The 17,465-nt window shown below is 41.5% G+C and overlaps 1 protein-coding gene across 10 annotated transcripts in view; it reads left to right on the plus strand.

Moving 5' to 3' along the window:
* Positions 1-17,448, plus strand: part of rap1gapb (RAP1 GTPase activating protein b) — a 106,346-nt gene extending 88,898 nt beyond the window's left edge. For 3 of the 10 annotated variants that reach the window (XM_068594610.1, XM_068594617.1, XM_068594609.1), the window contains 12 exons: positions 3,808-4,170; positions 4,253-4,339; positions 4,563-4,706; positions 7,011-7,142; positions 8,846-8,923; positions 9,817-9,926; positions 11,252-11,368; positions 11,997-12,132; positions 12,629-12,713; positions 13,495-13,607; positions 15,065-15,112; positions 15,206-17,447. In XM_068594610.1, coding sequence (XP_068450711.1) covers positions 3,808-4,170; positions 4,253-4,339; positions 4,563-4,706; positions 7,011-7,142; positions 8,846-8,923; positions 9,817-9,926; positions 11,252-11,368; positions 11,997-12,132; positions 12,629-12,713; positions 13,495-13,607; positions 15,065-15,073 — 1,374 coding nt within the window. In that variant the 3' untranslated portion in view covers positions 15,074-15,112; positions 15,206-17,447. Of the gene's footprint in view, positions 1-3,807; positions 4,171-4,252; positions 4,340-4,562; positions 4,707-7,010; positions 7,143-8,845; positions 8,924-9,816; positions 9,927-11,251; positions 11,369-11,996; positions 12,133-12,628; positions 12,714-13,494; positions 13,608-15,064; positions 15,113-15,205 lie in introns of all 10 variants that reach the window. The other 7 variants (XM_068594614.1, XM_068594618.1, XM_068594611.1 and 4 more) reach the window with 7 other exon arrangements.
* Positions 17,449-17,465: the final 17 nt, after the last annotated feature.

Below are 17,465 nucleotides of genomic sequence, written 5' to 3' on the forward strand. Positions count from 1 at the left end.
ACTGTGAAGAACATTCGTCTGCGTGCAGCGGCAGGCTATAGGGCGGGGCTGTAAAGTCAAAATGTTGGTCTTTTAAGTGAGCAAGAAGAATCATTTGAATGTGTAACAGTTTAATTTGTGGTTAAATGAACAGTTTTGAAGAACATTTTTGCAATGTTGTTGACAGTTAGAGGTGGAGGTTGATTCCACTCTCATGTCTGTACGGTAAATATCAAGCTATCAAACTATCAAGCTATCAAGCTATCAAGCTATTAAGCTGTCAAGCTATGAAGCTATTAAGCTATCAAGATATTAAGCTATTAAGCTATCAAACTATCAAACTATCAAACTATCAAGCTATCAAACTATTAAGCTATTAAGCTATCAAGATATCAAACTATCAAGCTATCAAGCTATTAAGCTATCAAGCTATGAAGCTATTAAGCTATAAAGATATTAAGCTATTAAGCTATCAAACTATCAAGCTTTCAAGCTATTAAGCAACCAAGCTATTAAGCTAGCAAGCTAACACGCTATCAAACTATCAAGCTATAATGATATGAAGCTATCAAACTATCAAGCTAACAAGCTCCATCTGAGCAGGAAACGGTGTCAAACGCTACCTAGCGGCGCTTTAATTCACCAACTAACAAGTTATCTTGTTTATTGAACTTGTACTAAAAGCAAAATGTAAAAATAACAAGTTGAATTATTTTTTTATTAAGAATAAATAAACTAGATATGATATGTTAATAGGTGAGCTTTAGAGATGTTGTTAGGAACATTGTGACCTTTGGACAGACCTGTTTTCAGTATTTGTGCTAAGCTATGCTATCTGACTACTGACTGTCAGAGTTTTTGATCTTTCGAACTAACTGTGGGCAAGAAAGCGAAGGAAACTTGTTTCTCAAAATCATCTTTCTAAACCTTTAACACAGCAGCATGAATGAAAACGTATTTGAAAGTTACACTTATTTACTTATAAGTAAATTATAATGTCCTTCCTAAAACTGTACTAGTGCTAAGAAAACAACTGGTCTCTTCTTCTTTTTTGTGGGTTTCATGGCTTTCCTGTTTGTAGAAATATATTTTTTTGGACTTACCATTTCCACAAGCATTGCTGTTTCAAGTGTTTTTGCTGTTGGTTTGTGGCTGAAAGACTTTCATCTGTGTGGTGAAATGTTGCAGGGAGCTACATTAGTGCAAACCAGCTTTTCAATGCCACAAGTGGTTTCAAGTTAGTTACCACAGTAACCCGGCACACACTGTCCATATCGCCCGAGGAACAGAAGACATAAACAACACCCACATGGGATGATTCACGAGGGAACTCAGGATAAAGAAGCAAAGTGCAAACATAATCGCATTATTTCAGGAGGGAGGGAAAAAAGGCAGAATTAATTTGTCCAGATACGATTGATCGTGACCCGATTTGAGCGGATGTACGGCTTGAACAGATGTCAAGCGTCTCAAGCCGGCCCCTACGCCTGCTGAGTTCGTTTTTTAAGTGCTAATAAGCCCGGGGATGATGCGGTAGCAACCTGGCCGCCCTGCCTCTGCAGCCACAAGCGTCCTGTTTGGCTCTCAGCCGGCTGCCTCAGCAAACACGGTTTAACAAGGATAACAATCCCATCTTTAGATGTGTCCCAAAATATGGCCGCGTTGTGCTATTTTCTCCACAAAGGACTTTCTCTTTCTTCTCATTTACGTCTATCAAATTGGGATCTACAGTCATTTTGAAGCCCGGCAGATGTCTCGCAAAGATCTTTTTTGCGATGAAGGAAATGAGTCTGGCACATTTTCGTACATATTTGATTCGTGGAGTTTGAGGTGTCGGATCCATTCAGTTTGAACTATTTCAATCATTTTTCCACATAATATTTCATTCCATGTTTCTGTCTGCCGTGACGAGGATGTTATGAAAAATGTAAAAAAAAAAACACAGATGGTTTATTGTTCTCGTGTGTGCAAGCGGACGTACGCTGTAAAGCAATCAGGCCGCTAACTGGAGAAGAGTCATCTGTAAATGCAAGAGTAAATGTTTGCTGCTTTAAACTGCGCACACAGTTTGGTGAAGTCTTGGGACCGGGAGGCCGGCTAACACTGCAGCGAACAGCTGTGTAGTGGCAGTGTTAAATGTCTGCACTTTAGTGTGTTAAATAGCCCGATGACTGACGGAGGGCAATCAGCTTATGCTGCTGCAGCGCAGGTGTCCCAGTGTTTACTCAGGAGCACCATGGGAGCCGGGTCTGCATAAGCCACGACTCTCTGCGATGACTTCTGAAAAGGAAAATCCAATACATCACATCTCAAACAGGATACTTGCAAAGTCCTGATTTACACATATTTTGTCATATTTTTAATTTGATGAATTTTCACAAGAACAGCACCCAAAAAAAAAAAAAGCTCTGATATTTATGGGAACATCTTAGCTGTCTAAATAAGAGTTCCTAGCAAAAGACTACGAGGTGACGAGCAGAGGAAGTAGGTGTCCCGAGTGCTTGGCAAGACCGAGTCTTCTTAAAAAAAAAGCACTGCTTGGACACAAAATGTAAAACTTGGGCACAGCCACTCTGTCCTCCAAGTGCACAAGTGTCCTTTTGGCAAAATCGACACTTGGCAACATTTTTGGCAACAAAATGTTGCTATTCAGCGGTGACGATTTGGGTCGCTGACAGTCGGCCATCTGCAGAATCATAATTCATTTTTGTTTGGCTTTGCAGTGCCGCCACTGGTTTTTCCGATTCATTAATTTCCCCATTATCAACAGTCTCAACGGCCTAAAATGGTCTTCTCTTGTCTTAGTCACACAGATTTACTTTATTTGTCTAGCAACCATTATACAAGAAGATAGAGATGGAATGAAAAAAGTATTGGAGATTTATGAAACGTTTTATTGTGCACAATTAATATTCGGTAGCTCGGCGTTTGAGGCGAACACAGACCCTCCCACTCGCCTGACACAAATTCACGACAGGCCTCGATTTCATCCAAATTTAAAGGGACTTGTTACAATATAACAATATAACAATGGTCACATGATACAGCAGGGGATCTGGTGTTACTGCAGCAGTTCACAAAAATGAATTGACTTTATTTCTGGGGGCCTAATAGTTAGGGGTAGGAATCACCAGAGGTCCCACGATACAATATTGTCACGATACTTAAGTCCCGATACGATATTATCACAATACTGCGATATATTGAGTGTTGCGATTTATAAATTGTCCCCAAAGGAAAACTTTGTCAACAAAAAATAAATTGATTGTATTATTCTAGGACCAAAACATTGAGAATTGATTCAATAAAACATCGATAGCTTCCGTGTATTGATACAATATCGCCGCGCAAAACATCACGATACTATGCTGTGTCGATTTTTTCCCAAACCCGTACTTTTAGTCCGTTAGTACTGCAGGTTTTCTCATCGTTTTCAGAATACACCATCATGCATATGAGCTGCACTATTTTATGTCTATTTATTTAAGTTTTGGAAGAAGTTATTCAGATAAAGCTAACAATGATAGAAGTGGCTGTAATAGCTGTTATATTTTTTGCACAAGAAGAAATTCAAGACACAAGAATATCAATGACTTGGCTAATTTGGGTATAAAACCATTCATCTCGGAGAAGAGGCTGCGCTGGTGGATCAAAATCCTGTCCACCTCTCCGCCTGGACTACAGTTATTATTCCCATTCCCATTCAATCTTTCAGTGCGACTCCTGGAAGGGATTCGGAGTCGGGGCGTGTGCGTTTTGAGACGCTCCAACTGGTCATTTGCGATGTTTCCGCTGTTGTTACTTCCTGTTTTTTTCTGTGCCGTCCAGCTGCAGAGGAAGAGGCACATAGGCAACGACATCGTAGCCATCGTGTTCCAGGAGGAGAACACGCCCTTCGTGCCGGACATGATCCAGTCCAACTTCCTGCACGCGTACGTGGTGGTGCAGGTGGAGAACGCGTGTACGGACAATGTCACCTACAAGGTCGGGGCCAGAGACCGCCGATGCGTCAATAAGCTTTTGATTGACATTCGTTATTCGGGATCTTTTTGTTTCTTTTTTCTTTTTTTCCTTCTTCTGCATCGCACAGTGTGTCACTCAACCTGCCTTCTCCTCCAGGTGTCGGTGACGGCGCGCGATGACGTGCCGTTCTTCGGGCCCGCTCTACCTGACCCGGCCGTCTTCAAGAAGGTCAGCGGTCGCACAGACTTACTTCCCCTTTCCAAGCAGACGCGACAAACCTTCATCCTCCCCCGTATCTCCCTTCCCGCAGGGCCACGAGTTCCGCGAGTTCCTCTTCACGAAGCTCATCAATGCAGAGTACGCCTGCTACAAGGCTGAGAAGTTTGGCAAGCTCGAGGTGAGAGGAGTGTTGCAATGCAAATGGAATTATAGAAGTGTGACTGCTTGAAGCGTGGGTGTGTGTGGGCTTACGTGCACATTGCGCACACACCTGTTGGCACGGGTGTGTGCAGCCTGCCGGTTGTATTGTCGATAATAAGAGGCTCTCATGCAGATGTCCCCGTGTCACTTCATTTGAAACGGAGGGAGTAACTTGCAGGCCGACCGTGTCGTTTTGTCAGGAGCGCACTCGCTCGGCCCTGTTGGAGACTCTGTACGAGGAGGTGCACATCAACAGCCAGTCCATGATGGGCCTGGGTGGAGACGACGATAAGCTGGAGAACGGCGCCGGCGGAGGGGGAGGAGGCTTCTTCGAATCGTTCAAGGTACAACCCCCACCCCCACCCCCCCATCCCCTCGTGCCTCCCATTTGGCGAGGCTTGCCGTTAATCTTGCAACTCCCGCGTGCATGACAGAGAATGGTTCCAGCAGCAGAAACTTTGAGGATGCTATTTCTTTTCTCTTTTTTTTTTCCTTCTTCTTCTTCTTCTTCTGTCGCTTGGCTGGGATTCTGGGTATTCACACATGAGAACACAAAGCATAGAACATTTGCAGTATCTCAAAGGGCCAGTCCTCTGTGGCATTTGATTTCCTCACTTGGCTGCGACTGCTGAACCTCGGTGCGTTTTTCACACGATGGTGTGATCTTTTTTTTTTGGGTTGTTGGGTGGACCGTCCCCGCTGCGTATGAAAGGCTCTTCCTCTGACTGAGTGCTCCATCAATGGCCATTAGGGCGGCGAGGCGTGGCCCCCGGGCCGCCGAGGCTCGGCGGTAGGAGCTGTGATTGCGTGTGCCTGATGAACTATTTAATGACAGCTCATTAGGGAGCTGATGATGCAGTTTGCATGTCTCCCCATGGGCCGCGCTCCCTCTCGCTGTTTTTCTCTTGTCGCTGTGTCACCAACTGGTTCTCTGCCATCTCCTCTGTATATATTTATATATCCACCTTTGTCTCAGTCTGTGTCTCGAGATCTGTTTATTCTCCATTCAAGCAATACACTACTTTTGTATGAATACACTCCTGCCCACAAATCTGGTGTCTGCTTTTCCTTTCAATCTGTCAGGAGCCACCTTGCTGCCTCCCTCCTTTTTCCTCGAACCCCCACAAATTACATCTGCAAATGTTTTGCCCCTACTCCACCTCCCCCCTCGCCGCCTCTGTCTAACTGTCCCGCGAGCTCGCACTGTGTTTCATCTTCCCCTCCCATGACACAAAACCTCCACACTATGCTTTAGATAAGAGATGCGGCTTCATCCTCCTCCACCGCGTAGCCTACACTCTCCCTGACCTCTCGTGAACCTGCATTTTTCTTTCACGCAGCCTCTCCCTCCTGCCTGTTGACCTGCACTGCCCCTAAGTGTTCAAAAATAGTCCTGCATACACAGTAACCACAATGAGTTCATGTGCACAAACACAGACACACACACACACACACACACAAATGTCTATATATACACATTTGTGCCCTTGGAGATTCAACACATTCATTCCAATATTACATAGTAGCATGAAGTCATACTGACTATATGACATACTTTGTTTAAAAAACAAATGGGCCAATTGGAGCAAAGCTATTGTAAAAAGTTTTCAGGACTTTTGACATTACTTGAAACAAAGTTGGATATGTAATATAGTTATGATAATTATTAGTAAGTATTTGGTGGTAGGCCTTTTTCCCAGCTTACATTTTGACTCTCAACCCAAGCACCAGAAAAAAAGTACGAATCGTAGGTTTCGGCGAACCTCGGTCAGAGCAACTGCTGCAGTGCTTCAAGCGTCCTTTATTCAAAGTTACTGGGTAAAAAAACAAGTATTGCAAGAGAGAGAGAGAGAGAGAGAGAGAGAGAGAGAGAGAGAGAGAGAGAGAGAGAGAGAGAGAGAGAGAGAGAGAGACCTCTAAAGGCAGATGTGAGTCTTGGTGGATGGTTAAAATAAACACTGGACTTTCACCCAGGAGACTGCTGTTTGTGTCCTGTGTGAAAGCAAAAGTTATCCTTGAATTTACACTTTTTTACATAACGTTACGTAGGAAAATCCACTCAGAGTGGATGTTATTCATTTACTGATAATGGGTTACGGCGTTAGGTTGTTTTTTTTTAACACAAACTATGTTTTTATAACTTTAACTAAGTAGGTTTGATGCCTAAACCTAACTAATCGTTGAACACTGTTAACCACGTATTCATGAAAAATATTTTTGGATCCAAAAACGTCCACTTTATATCTCTTCTAATAAATCCTGTGATTTGCAGAAATGTACAATGACATTTTTTTTTTCTGGCAACACTGTCAGTACCTTAAAAACTGGTGCAGCTAAATGGAATTCAACCAATGTGTATTTTACTACACTATTAGTTAATTTTCTATTGTGACATTTTAAAACGTCTCCTGTGAAAAAGGCCTATTACCACCATGTTTGAAGAATATCTAACAGAAATGATAGATGCACAATCTGTGTATTAGCAAAGTATTTACTAACATGTACATGTTGGTCAACTTTCAAAATTGACTTAATTTGGATTATTGGGATTTAGTTTGAGTGTAGCGTCCCACACACGTGGTATATAATGCTTTGAAAAGCGGCCAGCGACAGATCCACTGACGGTATCTCCTCGTTTCTCTCTGTAGCGGGTCATCCGCAGCAGAAGCCAGTCTATGGACGCCATGGGCCTCAGTAACAAGAAGTCACACACAGTCTCCACTAGTCACAGTGGCAGCTTTACCCACAATCCCGCAGAGAGCCCCAAAACCCCCGGGATTGTAAGTAGCTCATTTTGGTTCACACGACGCCCAGCTGACGCATACATTCAAGACACGATATATTTAACCCCAATGCGCAGGATAAAAACAAACTGCTCTAACCACCATTCTTTTTTATACGCAGCACTTTAGCAAATAACTCCTGTTGGCGCGGTGTATCGCTTTACTTCCATCATCGTGTCATCATCGAAGCGCTTGCTTCCACTCCCGACATTTCTAATCCACTCTTGCTTTCCATTAAAGCGTCTTTCATCGATTGCCTTCTTTCATCGACGGCTTACTTTGTGTTCCCATTAAAGCTGGGGTTGATAATGTTGAGAAACTAGCAAGAGTACGCTAGGTTAGCCAATGCTAATGGCAATGTGGTCCAACAGAAAAACCCAGCCCAGTGTTGCCAACTCTCTTCCAGGGAAAGTTGCCAAGTCACTGACAGCTCGGTCCCATCAGGCCTCCGTCCAAACAAAAGCCTCTCCCACTAAATTGTTCTAATGGACGTCAACAAGGAGCGTTGCTATTGTTAGCATTCACAGCTGTCAAGCTAGCAGCTTGTGGAAAACTCTGGTGACGAGCAATGAGTGTGAATGCAATGACTGGACGTGCTTATTATTACAGTCCTGCGACACTATCATATATATATATATATATATATATATATATATATATATATATATATATATATATATATATATATATATATATATATATATATTTTTTTTTTTTTTCTCAGAACATTTAATTGAGTGATTGCTGTCGGGGTTGAAGCTAAATTTAAAAAGTTTTAAGCTAATATTTTTGTAAGATTACCAACCCTAGCTCTGTTTTCTTTTTCTTTCTTTCTTTCTTTTTTTTAAACAAACAGCATCTTTCATTTCCTCCATTTCATTCATCCTCACTCGTTGAGAGCCACTTCACCACCACGTGGAGGGACAGTTAGATACCTCGGATGTCGCTCGTAGCCGTCAATGTGAGGCGCCAGATCGTTCGTGAGCTAATCCCGAGTCATGAAGTGAGCTCCGTGTGACGGCTGTATGACTACCCAGACTCCCTCCCTCTGTCATGTGCTTTTTTGTCTTTTTCCCTCCTGTAAACAACACAACCTCTCTACGCAGCCTTGTTGTATGATGTGCATGTGTGGCTACGCGGTCGGCATGTCACGAGCTATAAATGGAAAGAGCACACCGTCCTGATTATGTCTGTTTCAGCGACCAGCGGTTAATGATGTTTTTTTTTTCTTTCTTTTCTTCTTTTGACCTTCACTCCAGTTTGGGATTCGGTTGCTGACAGTGTTTTGAATTGGGAAGGGAAAAAAAATTGACCCCATTTCTGAAAAAGCTATACAGGCTATCCCTCTGGATTCTGTCAGCACTTTAAGCCCTTTTTTTTATTTAAATGCTTCAACACAGCCTGTAACCCTCAGGGCAGAAACTGCCGACATGCCTGCTACACCGGTGGCGCTCCATCTCCCGCCGTGTGCCGGCGCCCCAGTCTGCTTTTGCTTCTTTTATTTCCTCAAATTATATGTCATGTCTTCCCTCTTAGGGCTCGCTGAGAGCTCTTTTTTTAAGCTCTCGTGCACCTTGCTGAATGATTTCTGCTGTGCATGAGATCTCATGATGTGTTCTTTTCCTTTCCTTCCCCCCCCTTACTTTTTTCAATCTCCTCTCTCTCTCTCTGTGCTTCCCTTGCCTTTTTTTCTGGCTCAGTCATTGCTTGTTCCAGGGAAAAGTCCCAGTAAATATGGACGCCGAGGCAGTGCCATAGGAATAGGAACAATAGAAGAGGTTCATGTATATTTCTCCCTTCTTGTTGACGAATATTGTCTCTGGTGTTAACTTTGCTTTTGTGTAATAATGTATAATCAAAGTGTGCAGTCGAGAAGTTTATAGTTTAAAATGTGCCTGTGTTAGTTTCAGTGGCTATGAGAGGATTTCACTCATTGATATTCATGTTTTTTTAGTTAACTATAATTTAATTCATGAAATAATTCATGCATCCATTCATTCATTCATTCATTCATTCATGCAAGTAGTTCAACCTTCTTTTATTCATGCATCACAGTATGGCTCAAAGGGAATTGATCCATCGCGGATCGAGGGATGTTACAGCTCAAACATCTAATAAACTCCCCTGTAAAGTACATTTTTACAGGTGGATGAAGTTTCAGATTATTCCCCCTGCAGCGGATTAATGTATTCACACAGGGCTTCGTGCATGAATTCCTTCACATCACTTCACCAAACTCTGAGAGAGAAAAGTAAGACATTTAAAACAAGAAAATTCAAAACCAGACCCCCATTGATGGATCATGCTGCATCTTCATTTAGACGCATGGTCCCGACATCTTTTGCAACAAATAAACTTGACACTCTGACTTGAGCACTTAGAATAAAAGTCATGGAGAAAACCCGACAGGATGTTTGTCAGGACTCTTTATGAGGGAATATGCCTCTATAATTTACTTCCTGCCAGAAGCCCTGAGTATCATCAAGTCCTCACAGGCTTTATTAAGCCCTCAGTTCATAATTTAGTTTGCAGCATATTGCTCCACATCTTTCACAGCCTACCGTGTCATGCACTGCTTCTAATGACTGCTGTGGTTGTCGTGTGTGTGTGTGTGTGTGTGTGTGTGTGTGTGTGTCTCTGACTCTCTCTCTCTCCGTCTCGCTCACGTCAGTCATTGATCATTCCTGGGAAGAGCCCAACCAGGAAGAAGTCCGGGCCCTTCAGCTCCCGTCGCAGCAGCGCCATTGGCATCGAGAACATCCAGGAGGTCCAAGAGAGGAGGTGAGAGGACGGAGTGGGTAGTGAGGAGAGAATTGTGTTGCAACAGATGGAAGCGAGGCATTAAGAGGAGCATGTCGGCCATTAGAAGAGCTCTCGTTGGACGGCGGTTTTAATATAAGAGGGTCGGATTATCCACGGCGTTCTTTATTTGTTTTCCGCTGCATGAGCGCGGGAATGTATTGGGTTACCCAGGATGCAGTGCAGTGCATGTCTGTGTCAGCTGACATGCACAGGTGTGTTAATGTTTAGACTAAACAACTGGCAGATGTAGAGTCACATGTTCGGTTGTTAAATCAGAAACTTAAGTGGGAATACTTTGATATTATTCATAAGCTCTAAATATATATTTTAATGAATACATACACATATACATATGTATACATATATATATATATATATATATATATATATATATATATATATATATATATATATATATATATATATATTTGTATGATTTATTTGTAGAAATTACAAACATGACTTAATGTACAATCAACCTCACAAATAGGAGTGAAAGGATCACCTATCAGACAGCCAATTGGTGAGGATATACATTACAGCCCTATATGTATATATATATTATTATGTGTATATATTAATAAAGCACACAAGCTCATACAAAAAAAAACGAAACATGAGGTGTGCCTGGAGAACCCTCTGACACGCATAAGGTCGGTTATTTCATGTAATGTTTGTGAGAGTAAAGAGCACTCTCTATGATGCCCATAAAGTAATATTTATATGAGTATATTATCTTGCACAGACACCAGAGTTTCACAATGTTGCCGGAGTTCTTGTTGACAGACTTCCAGTAATTGTTTGTGTCTTTGAGCCAGGGCCATGAGGTGTGTGTGTGTGTGTGTGTGTGTGTGTGTGTGACACGACACAGAGAGGCGACTGTTCGTTCCTAACAACAATGGCTGCTCCTAAATAGGTCAGAGTAAATAATGCAATAGCATCAGTTATATCAAAGTGTTTCCTCACTGAACGCAGCCAAGGCTTCCCGACGGAAAAAAAGACGTGTCCGCTTTTCTCTCCCGACTGATTTGATTGAGTTTGATTGACAGATGGTTCATCTAATCAGCAAGTGCCCTTTTCTCAGCTGGTTCTGTGTAAAAAAACAAACCACCTGGAGGGCCAGGAGAATAATTATACAGTGTTATGAGTAGATTATTATAGGTGTGTGTATGTTACAGATCTTATAACGCATGTCCAGATGAATGTGTTATAATATCCGTCAAGAGTTTGTTTAATGTGTCGCCATATTGTAGAAGTAAACTCACAGTATCTTCATGTTCATCTCTCCATCTCTTGTCCTGAAGCCGCGAGGTGTCCCCCAGCACCATGAGGACGCTGGAGGGAACGCACTTTTCACAGGACAGCAAATCGGACAACTCGTCCAATCACAGCTCGCCAGAATTCCCTGCGACCAAAAACAGGTGACTCTCATGTAGATTCATTATGTCATGTACTTTATTATATACGCATACACTAATTATTTGCTATTTACTCTGCATGGACGATAACCCACGTAGTCATAGCCTCTCTGGCTATTATGCCTAATTCAGAGAAAGGTATATATATATATCTATATATATATATAGATATATATATATATATATATATATATATATATATATATATATATATATATCTATATATGTATGTATATACTACTGTATGCACAGAATAAAACTAATATTAGACAAGAAATCTTCTAGTAATGGTTATATTTGTACGATAGAGCTTTAATTTTCCTTTACTGAGTCTTAAAGGCTGCACTTGAACACATTTGTTTAATGTGGTTATGTCAAAGATATTGTGATATACATGTATTACATATGACATATATAGTAGGTTTTGTTAAGTATTGCCCTAGATAGAGCTAATTCAGAGGGTTGCATCAATTACATAACAGCTTAAAAGATTACGCTACCTGGCAGAGGCGCTAACACGCTGTGAAATAAAGAGGATGAATTCATTGACTTATGGCAGGAAACGTAATGAAATAAAAACCTCAATGATCCCAGCTGACGGCGAGCACGGCCGTCTGACCCAGGTGTGTAGTTTGTCCATGTGTTGCAGGGCGCCGTCCATCCCCGAGGCTCAGGACCTTTCCCGCTCCTCCTCCAACGCCAGCAGCTTCGCCAGCGTCGTGGAGGAGAACGAGCACGAGGCCGAGGAGGAGTACGACACCGGACTGGTGGGTGGAGACGTGCGGAGAGAGATGACGCACGATCGTGATAGCGCGCGCGCGCGCGTGTGTGTGTGTGTGTGTGTGCGCCACATTCCCAGAACACACACACACACACACACACACACAACAGGCAGACGCTCACAGCTGATGACATATTTAATATCTGTCTCATTTTCACTGTGTGATGGAGGGAGGGTGTGGGTGGGGGAGGGGGGGTGATTATGTTACAAACAAAACGATTGAAACAAAGGATGTGTGAGCGGGTTTGATGAATTTCACTATTCCAAAAATGACAGGTGTCAAAAAAAATCTATTGCATAGTAATTTATCCATTTCGTTCACTTTGCACCATTTTGCATCTGAAAAGGAGGAGGAGGAGGAGGAGGAGGAAGTCACGGGTGTAGCCTCGAGCTGTGGTTATGGAAATGATGTCTACTTGTCCTTGATGCGTATTGTTGGTTAAAAAAAGGGGGGATTCTAACCTCCTTTTCCCCTCCAACAGGAAAGTGCGTCTTGTGGTACGCCGCTCAAGGGAGAGTCATTTGTGTACGGCTCTGCGGCCGACGACAGTCAGGGAGGCGTTTCTGGTGAGTTCTGGGAGAAAAAGGTTCATATTGCTGAGTCGGTGATGACCAGAGGGCGTAAAAAAAAAAAACAGGGTTAGTGAAGGTTAGTGGAAATGTGTGTTCTCACACTAGATCAGTGGTTCTCAAACTGTGGGGGGTGGCCCTCTAGTGGGGCGAGGAGGTATTACAGGTGGGGCGCGGAGGGAGATGCAGATTTAAAAAAATTTTTTTTTTTAAAAACAGAACAAAAATAGCCCACACATAAGTAAAACACAAAAATATATGTATATATTATATATGTTTTAAGGATTCTTAGTAATGAAGGAGCTTTGTGCTGCTGTGAAGCTCTGGGGCTTCAGTGTCTTGCTCAAGGGCACTTCAACATGAAACTATGGGGAGAAAACAGGGACCCAACCGGCTTCCTTGGTCATCTTTTTGATCGTCAGGAAATTGGTCTCAGATTTCCCCATGCTTAGTAATTAAGGATCAACTCGAGTCTTGCTGGAGGACTTTCGACACGCAAACTATGGGGAGACTGGAGATCGAAGTCTCCCCGTGAGCTTCGAGCTCCAGCCGTCCTCAAACAGTACATTAGTAAACAGAACATTAGTTCAAACTTCTATGATTCCCACTCCACACATTGTAGTCCATCGCTGATGATTCGCTCTCTGAACCATTCATCTTTCTTCTGCGTGCTGGGATATCCTTCTGAGGCTGGAAACAGCTGGCAGCATTGTGCGCTTGACTTTATTAACCGTGACAGCCGCGCATCTGTCCTCCTCCCCCTCCTCCTTCTCTCCAGCAGCGGCTCGTCCTCAGCAGCAGCAGCCGGACGGAGCGAAGACGTCGGAGCCGAAAGGGACAGACGGCCGGCCCAAGACCGAGCGGCCCTCGCAGGAGCACAAGTTCTCATCGGTGAGACGAATCGGCTTGTCAGCGGGCATTAGGGGACACGAGGAGGGCTCCACGCCGCGTTTTACGACGTCACTGGGGAGAACGTTTCCCCTCGGAGGGTCGTTCATTGAGTAGAACGACTTTGATACTTCCAGCTTTTGTTTTGTACGATACCTGAAGAGGTCACCTTGCAGTCTGGGTGCGTGTGATGGAGTTTAACTGTTAGAGGATTCACTTGTGGTGAGGTTTCATTCTGGAGATCCTCTGATGAGATAAATCAGTCTGGACCAGAGGATTGTTCAAAGAACACTTATCCTATTGAAAATGGTGCCGTTTGCTATATATATGGCATATATATATATATATATATATATATATATATATATATATATATATATATATATATATATATATATATATATATATGGCATATATATATATATATATATATATATATATATATATATATGCCATATATATATATATATATGTATGTATATATATATATATATGTGTATATATATATATATATATATGGCATATATATGCCATATATATGGCATATATATATATATGTATATATATGTATATATATATATATGCCATATATATATATATATATATATATATATATGGCATATATATATACATATATATATACATATATATATACATATATATATATATATATATATATGTATATATATATATATGGCATATATATATGGCATATATATATATATATATATATATATATATATATATATATGCCATATATATATATATATATGTATGTATATATATATATATATGTGTATATATATATATATATATGGCATATATATGCCATATATATGGCATATATATATATATGTATATATATGTATATATATATATATATGCCATATATATATATATATATATATATATATGGCATATATATATACATATATATATACATATATATATACATATATATATATATATATATATATGTATATATATATATATGGCATATATATATGGCATATATATATATATATATATATATATACATATATATATATATATATATATATATACATATATATATATATATATATATATATATATATATATATATATATATATATATACATATATATATATATATATATATATATATATGCCCTGGAAAAGACAAACCCATCTGCATCAATGTTTTTTTTATTTGTTTTTTCTGTAGCAATAACTAAATGTGATTCTCATTCTCCAACAAAATAACAAAAAGACATTTAATGAAAAGAATAATGTGTTATTTCCTATAGTACTGTTGCCATACACAGCTGTCCAACTGCATGTGTGTTATATATTGTACAATATCAAGTCTCTAATTCAAAATGTGACTGGACCATACGACGATGTTCGGGTGTACGCTTGATAACTAGCGTTGCTCTGATGTTGTCGTTAACCGTGCCGTCTTCCCTCCATGTCTGCAGAACTGTTAGCCGCCCTCCGCTGATCGCTGCATCGACATCCATCCTCAGGTTAGACAATCCTGGGACTGTAAATGTGCCTCTGAAGACTGTTCTTCCTCATTTACCTGACTCTCTGCCCCATGTCTTCTCCTTTTGTCTCAGCACTCCCAAAAGAGGGCATCTTTCGGCCTGAAAAAGAAAAACGAGTCACTTGGGGGGGGGGGGGGGGGGGCCACGTGAACGCCGCCACTGACGCGGGAGAGGAGGCGGAGTTAGACGACGACATCTAGAGACTGACAGATCTTCCTTTGTGTTGGATCCGCTGCCCCCCCCCCCTCCCTTCCCTCCATACTGTGACAGACACCCAGCTCCGTGGATTTGTCCACGACCTCCCGCCCTCATTCGCCAGCGCCACGACGCGGGAACCCTCCATAAACGCTCGAGGCAAAAAGGAACTCCTCCCCTTATTCGGGCCAGTAAGCGCTGAAATCTGATTCATCACTGTCCTCTTTAAAAATGATCAGGATTTGAACTCGGAGAGATATCAAGACGGATCAAACAACCGGTGTTTGTTTAGCGTGTAAAACAGTCTATAGAGAGGAGAGTTGCACGAGAGAGAAATGTTTGTTTTCTTCTTCTTCTTCTTCTTTTTTTGAAGTCAACCTCACATCCCACTGTGATATTGTACATGGGGGGGTTTAACTTTGATGTACCGGGTGTGTGTGTGTTCGGCTGTCTGCGCGCCAACTTTTTTTTGTGTTTTACTGATCTTATTCTTCTCGTTCTGAGTATTCTGCAGTGGATATTTGTCGTGTTTTTGACGGAGGGCACTTCTGTGACGCTGTTGTTGTTGTTGGCTGTAAGCACATCGGTCCTTCCCTCCTTGCTGCCGTGTGAAATATACCACAGCAAATGCATCTGCAGTTATTTTATTTTTTTATAGAATTGCTGAAGAATTCAATCCACAGTAAGAACAAATATTTTAACATAACTTACTGATGCTTTATGATTAGAATATTTTTTAAAAAGTGTAATTCCTGTAGAGCCCCCAACCAGCAACATGCATCTTCAATCCACACGTCAAGACCCTGCTGTCTCCGAATACTGTTCGTCACACACCACTTGTTGATTCGTGTGTGAGAGTGTGTGTGTGTGTACACACAATGGTACTGTGCATGGTGTAAATCTGCTTGCCAAAAACAAAAAACCTGTCCTCTGTACACTGGTGCCATGCTTGACGTGTTGTCCCTGTGAATTGTGTTTTGTTAAAAAAAAACAAAAAAACAGCCATCTCCAGACGCAGCGGACATTGCTGATCGAGAGCCAAACGCCACAGTTTCCTACTTTATTTGTAAAGTGTAATATATATATGTACGTGAACGAGGCACTACATTTTCAAAAAAATGATTTCGGAAAAAAACGCTGACCTGATGTGTTGCTGGATATGAATTACACTGTGACTCGTCTTGAAGTTGCCTTTTTAATGATTGTGTCGCGTGATCTGCTTTGAGGGGGGGGGGGGGGTTTGAAAGGCACCGCGTCCGTCGCCAGCTGGCTTGAATGTAAAACTAGGCCGATGTGTATTTATTGACACGCGTCCCGCCACATTGAATGGTGATACTGTGTCGACTCCCGACCACAGAGAATACCCTGGAGCTGAAAGGGCGGGGAAACCTCGTCTTCAGTTTGTGATGAATTAAACAACGGAGACATGGTTTTATTGTCGTGAATGAGACTGAAGCGGACTTCAGATTTATTGTCTACACTGAATTAAAAGACGGCATTTACAGTTTGTGAAAGTACAAAAAGGTTTAAGACAATGGACCAAATGCAAAAACGGCCAGTATGCTGTTTTCATCCAGCTGTTAATAGCTACAAATCACAACACTTTCCATCTGACTCCACAAATAAAAACAAAAGATACACTTTTTGGGTTTTAATTCCACGTGTGTATCGCAGCCTTTCAAATCAATTTGAGAAAAAGATGGGGGGGGGGGGGGGGTTTCATTGGAAATGCTTGAGTAGTTGAAGTGCTCCCTCTTGTGGCTCTGTGTTATTACAGCACATCACTGTGCGGTACCGTTCATCTAACTGTGCTCGCACTGTGCGCCCACGGCCGGTCCAGAAACAACACCATTGGGAGTGAATCTTCTGTGTGCTCGATTTCAAATGATTGTATTTTCTGTTCTTGTCGACAGTCTGCTTAGGCCCTTGTTCAAAACGTGTAAATATTGCTTTACATCCTTTTTTTTGTAAAATAAAGCCAACAAAAGAGTTTAATAAAGATGAAGCTGCATAACGGATCCAACGCCTGGGCTGATCCTTACGACATCGATGATGACCGTGCGAGTATTATTGCAAAATAAATGGAAATAAAATGAAGAGTTTTATGATTTTAGAGATAAGGCACCAAAGAAATATC

The sequence above is a fragment of the Clinocottus analis genome, unplaced genomic scaffold (genome assembly GCF_023055335.1).
Source record: "Clinocottus analis isolate CAN_PGR_092001 unplaced genomic scaffold, fCliAna1.0.p SCAF_3, whole genome shotgun sequence".
Taxonomy (NCBI): Eukaryota; Metazoa; Chordata; class Actinopteri; order Perciformes; family Cottidae; genus Clinocottus; species Clinocottus analis.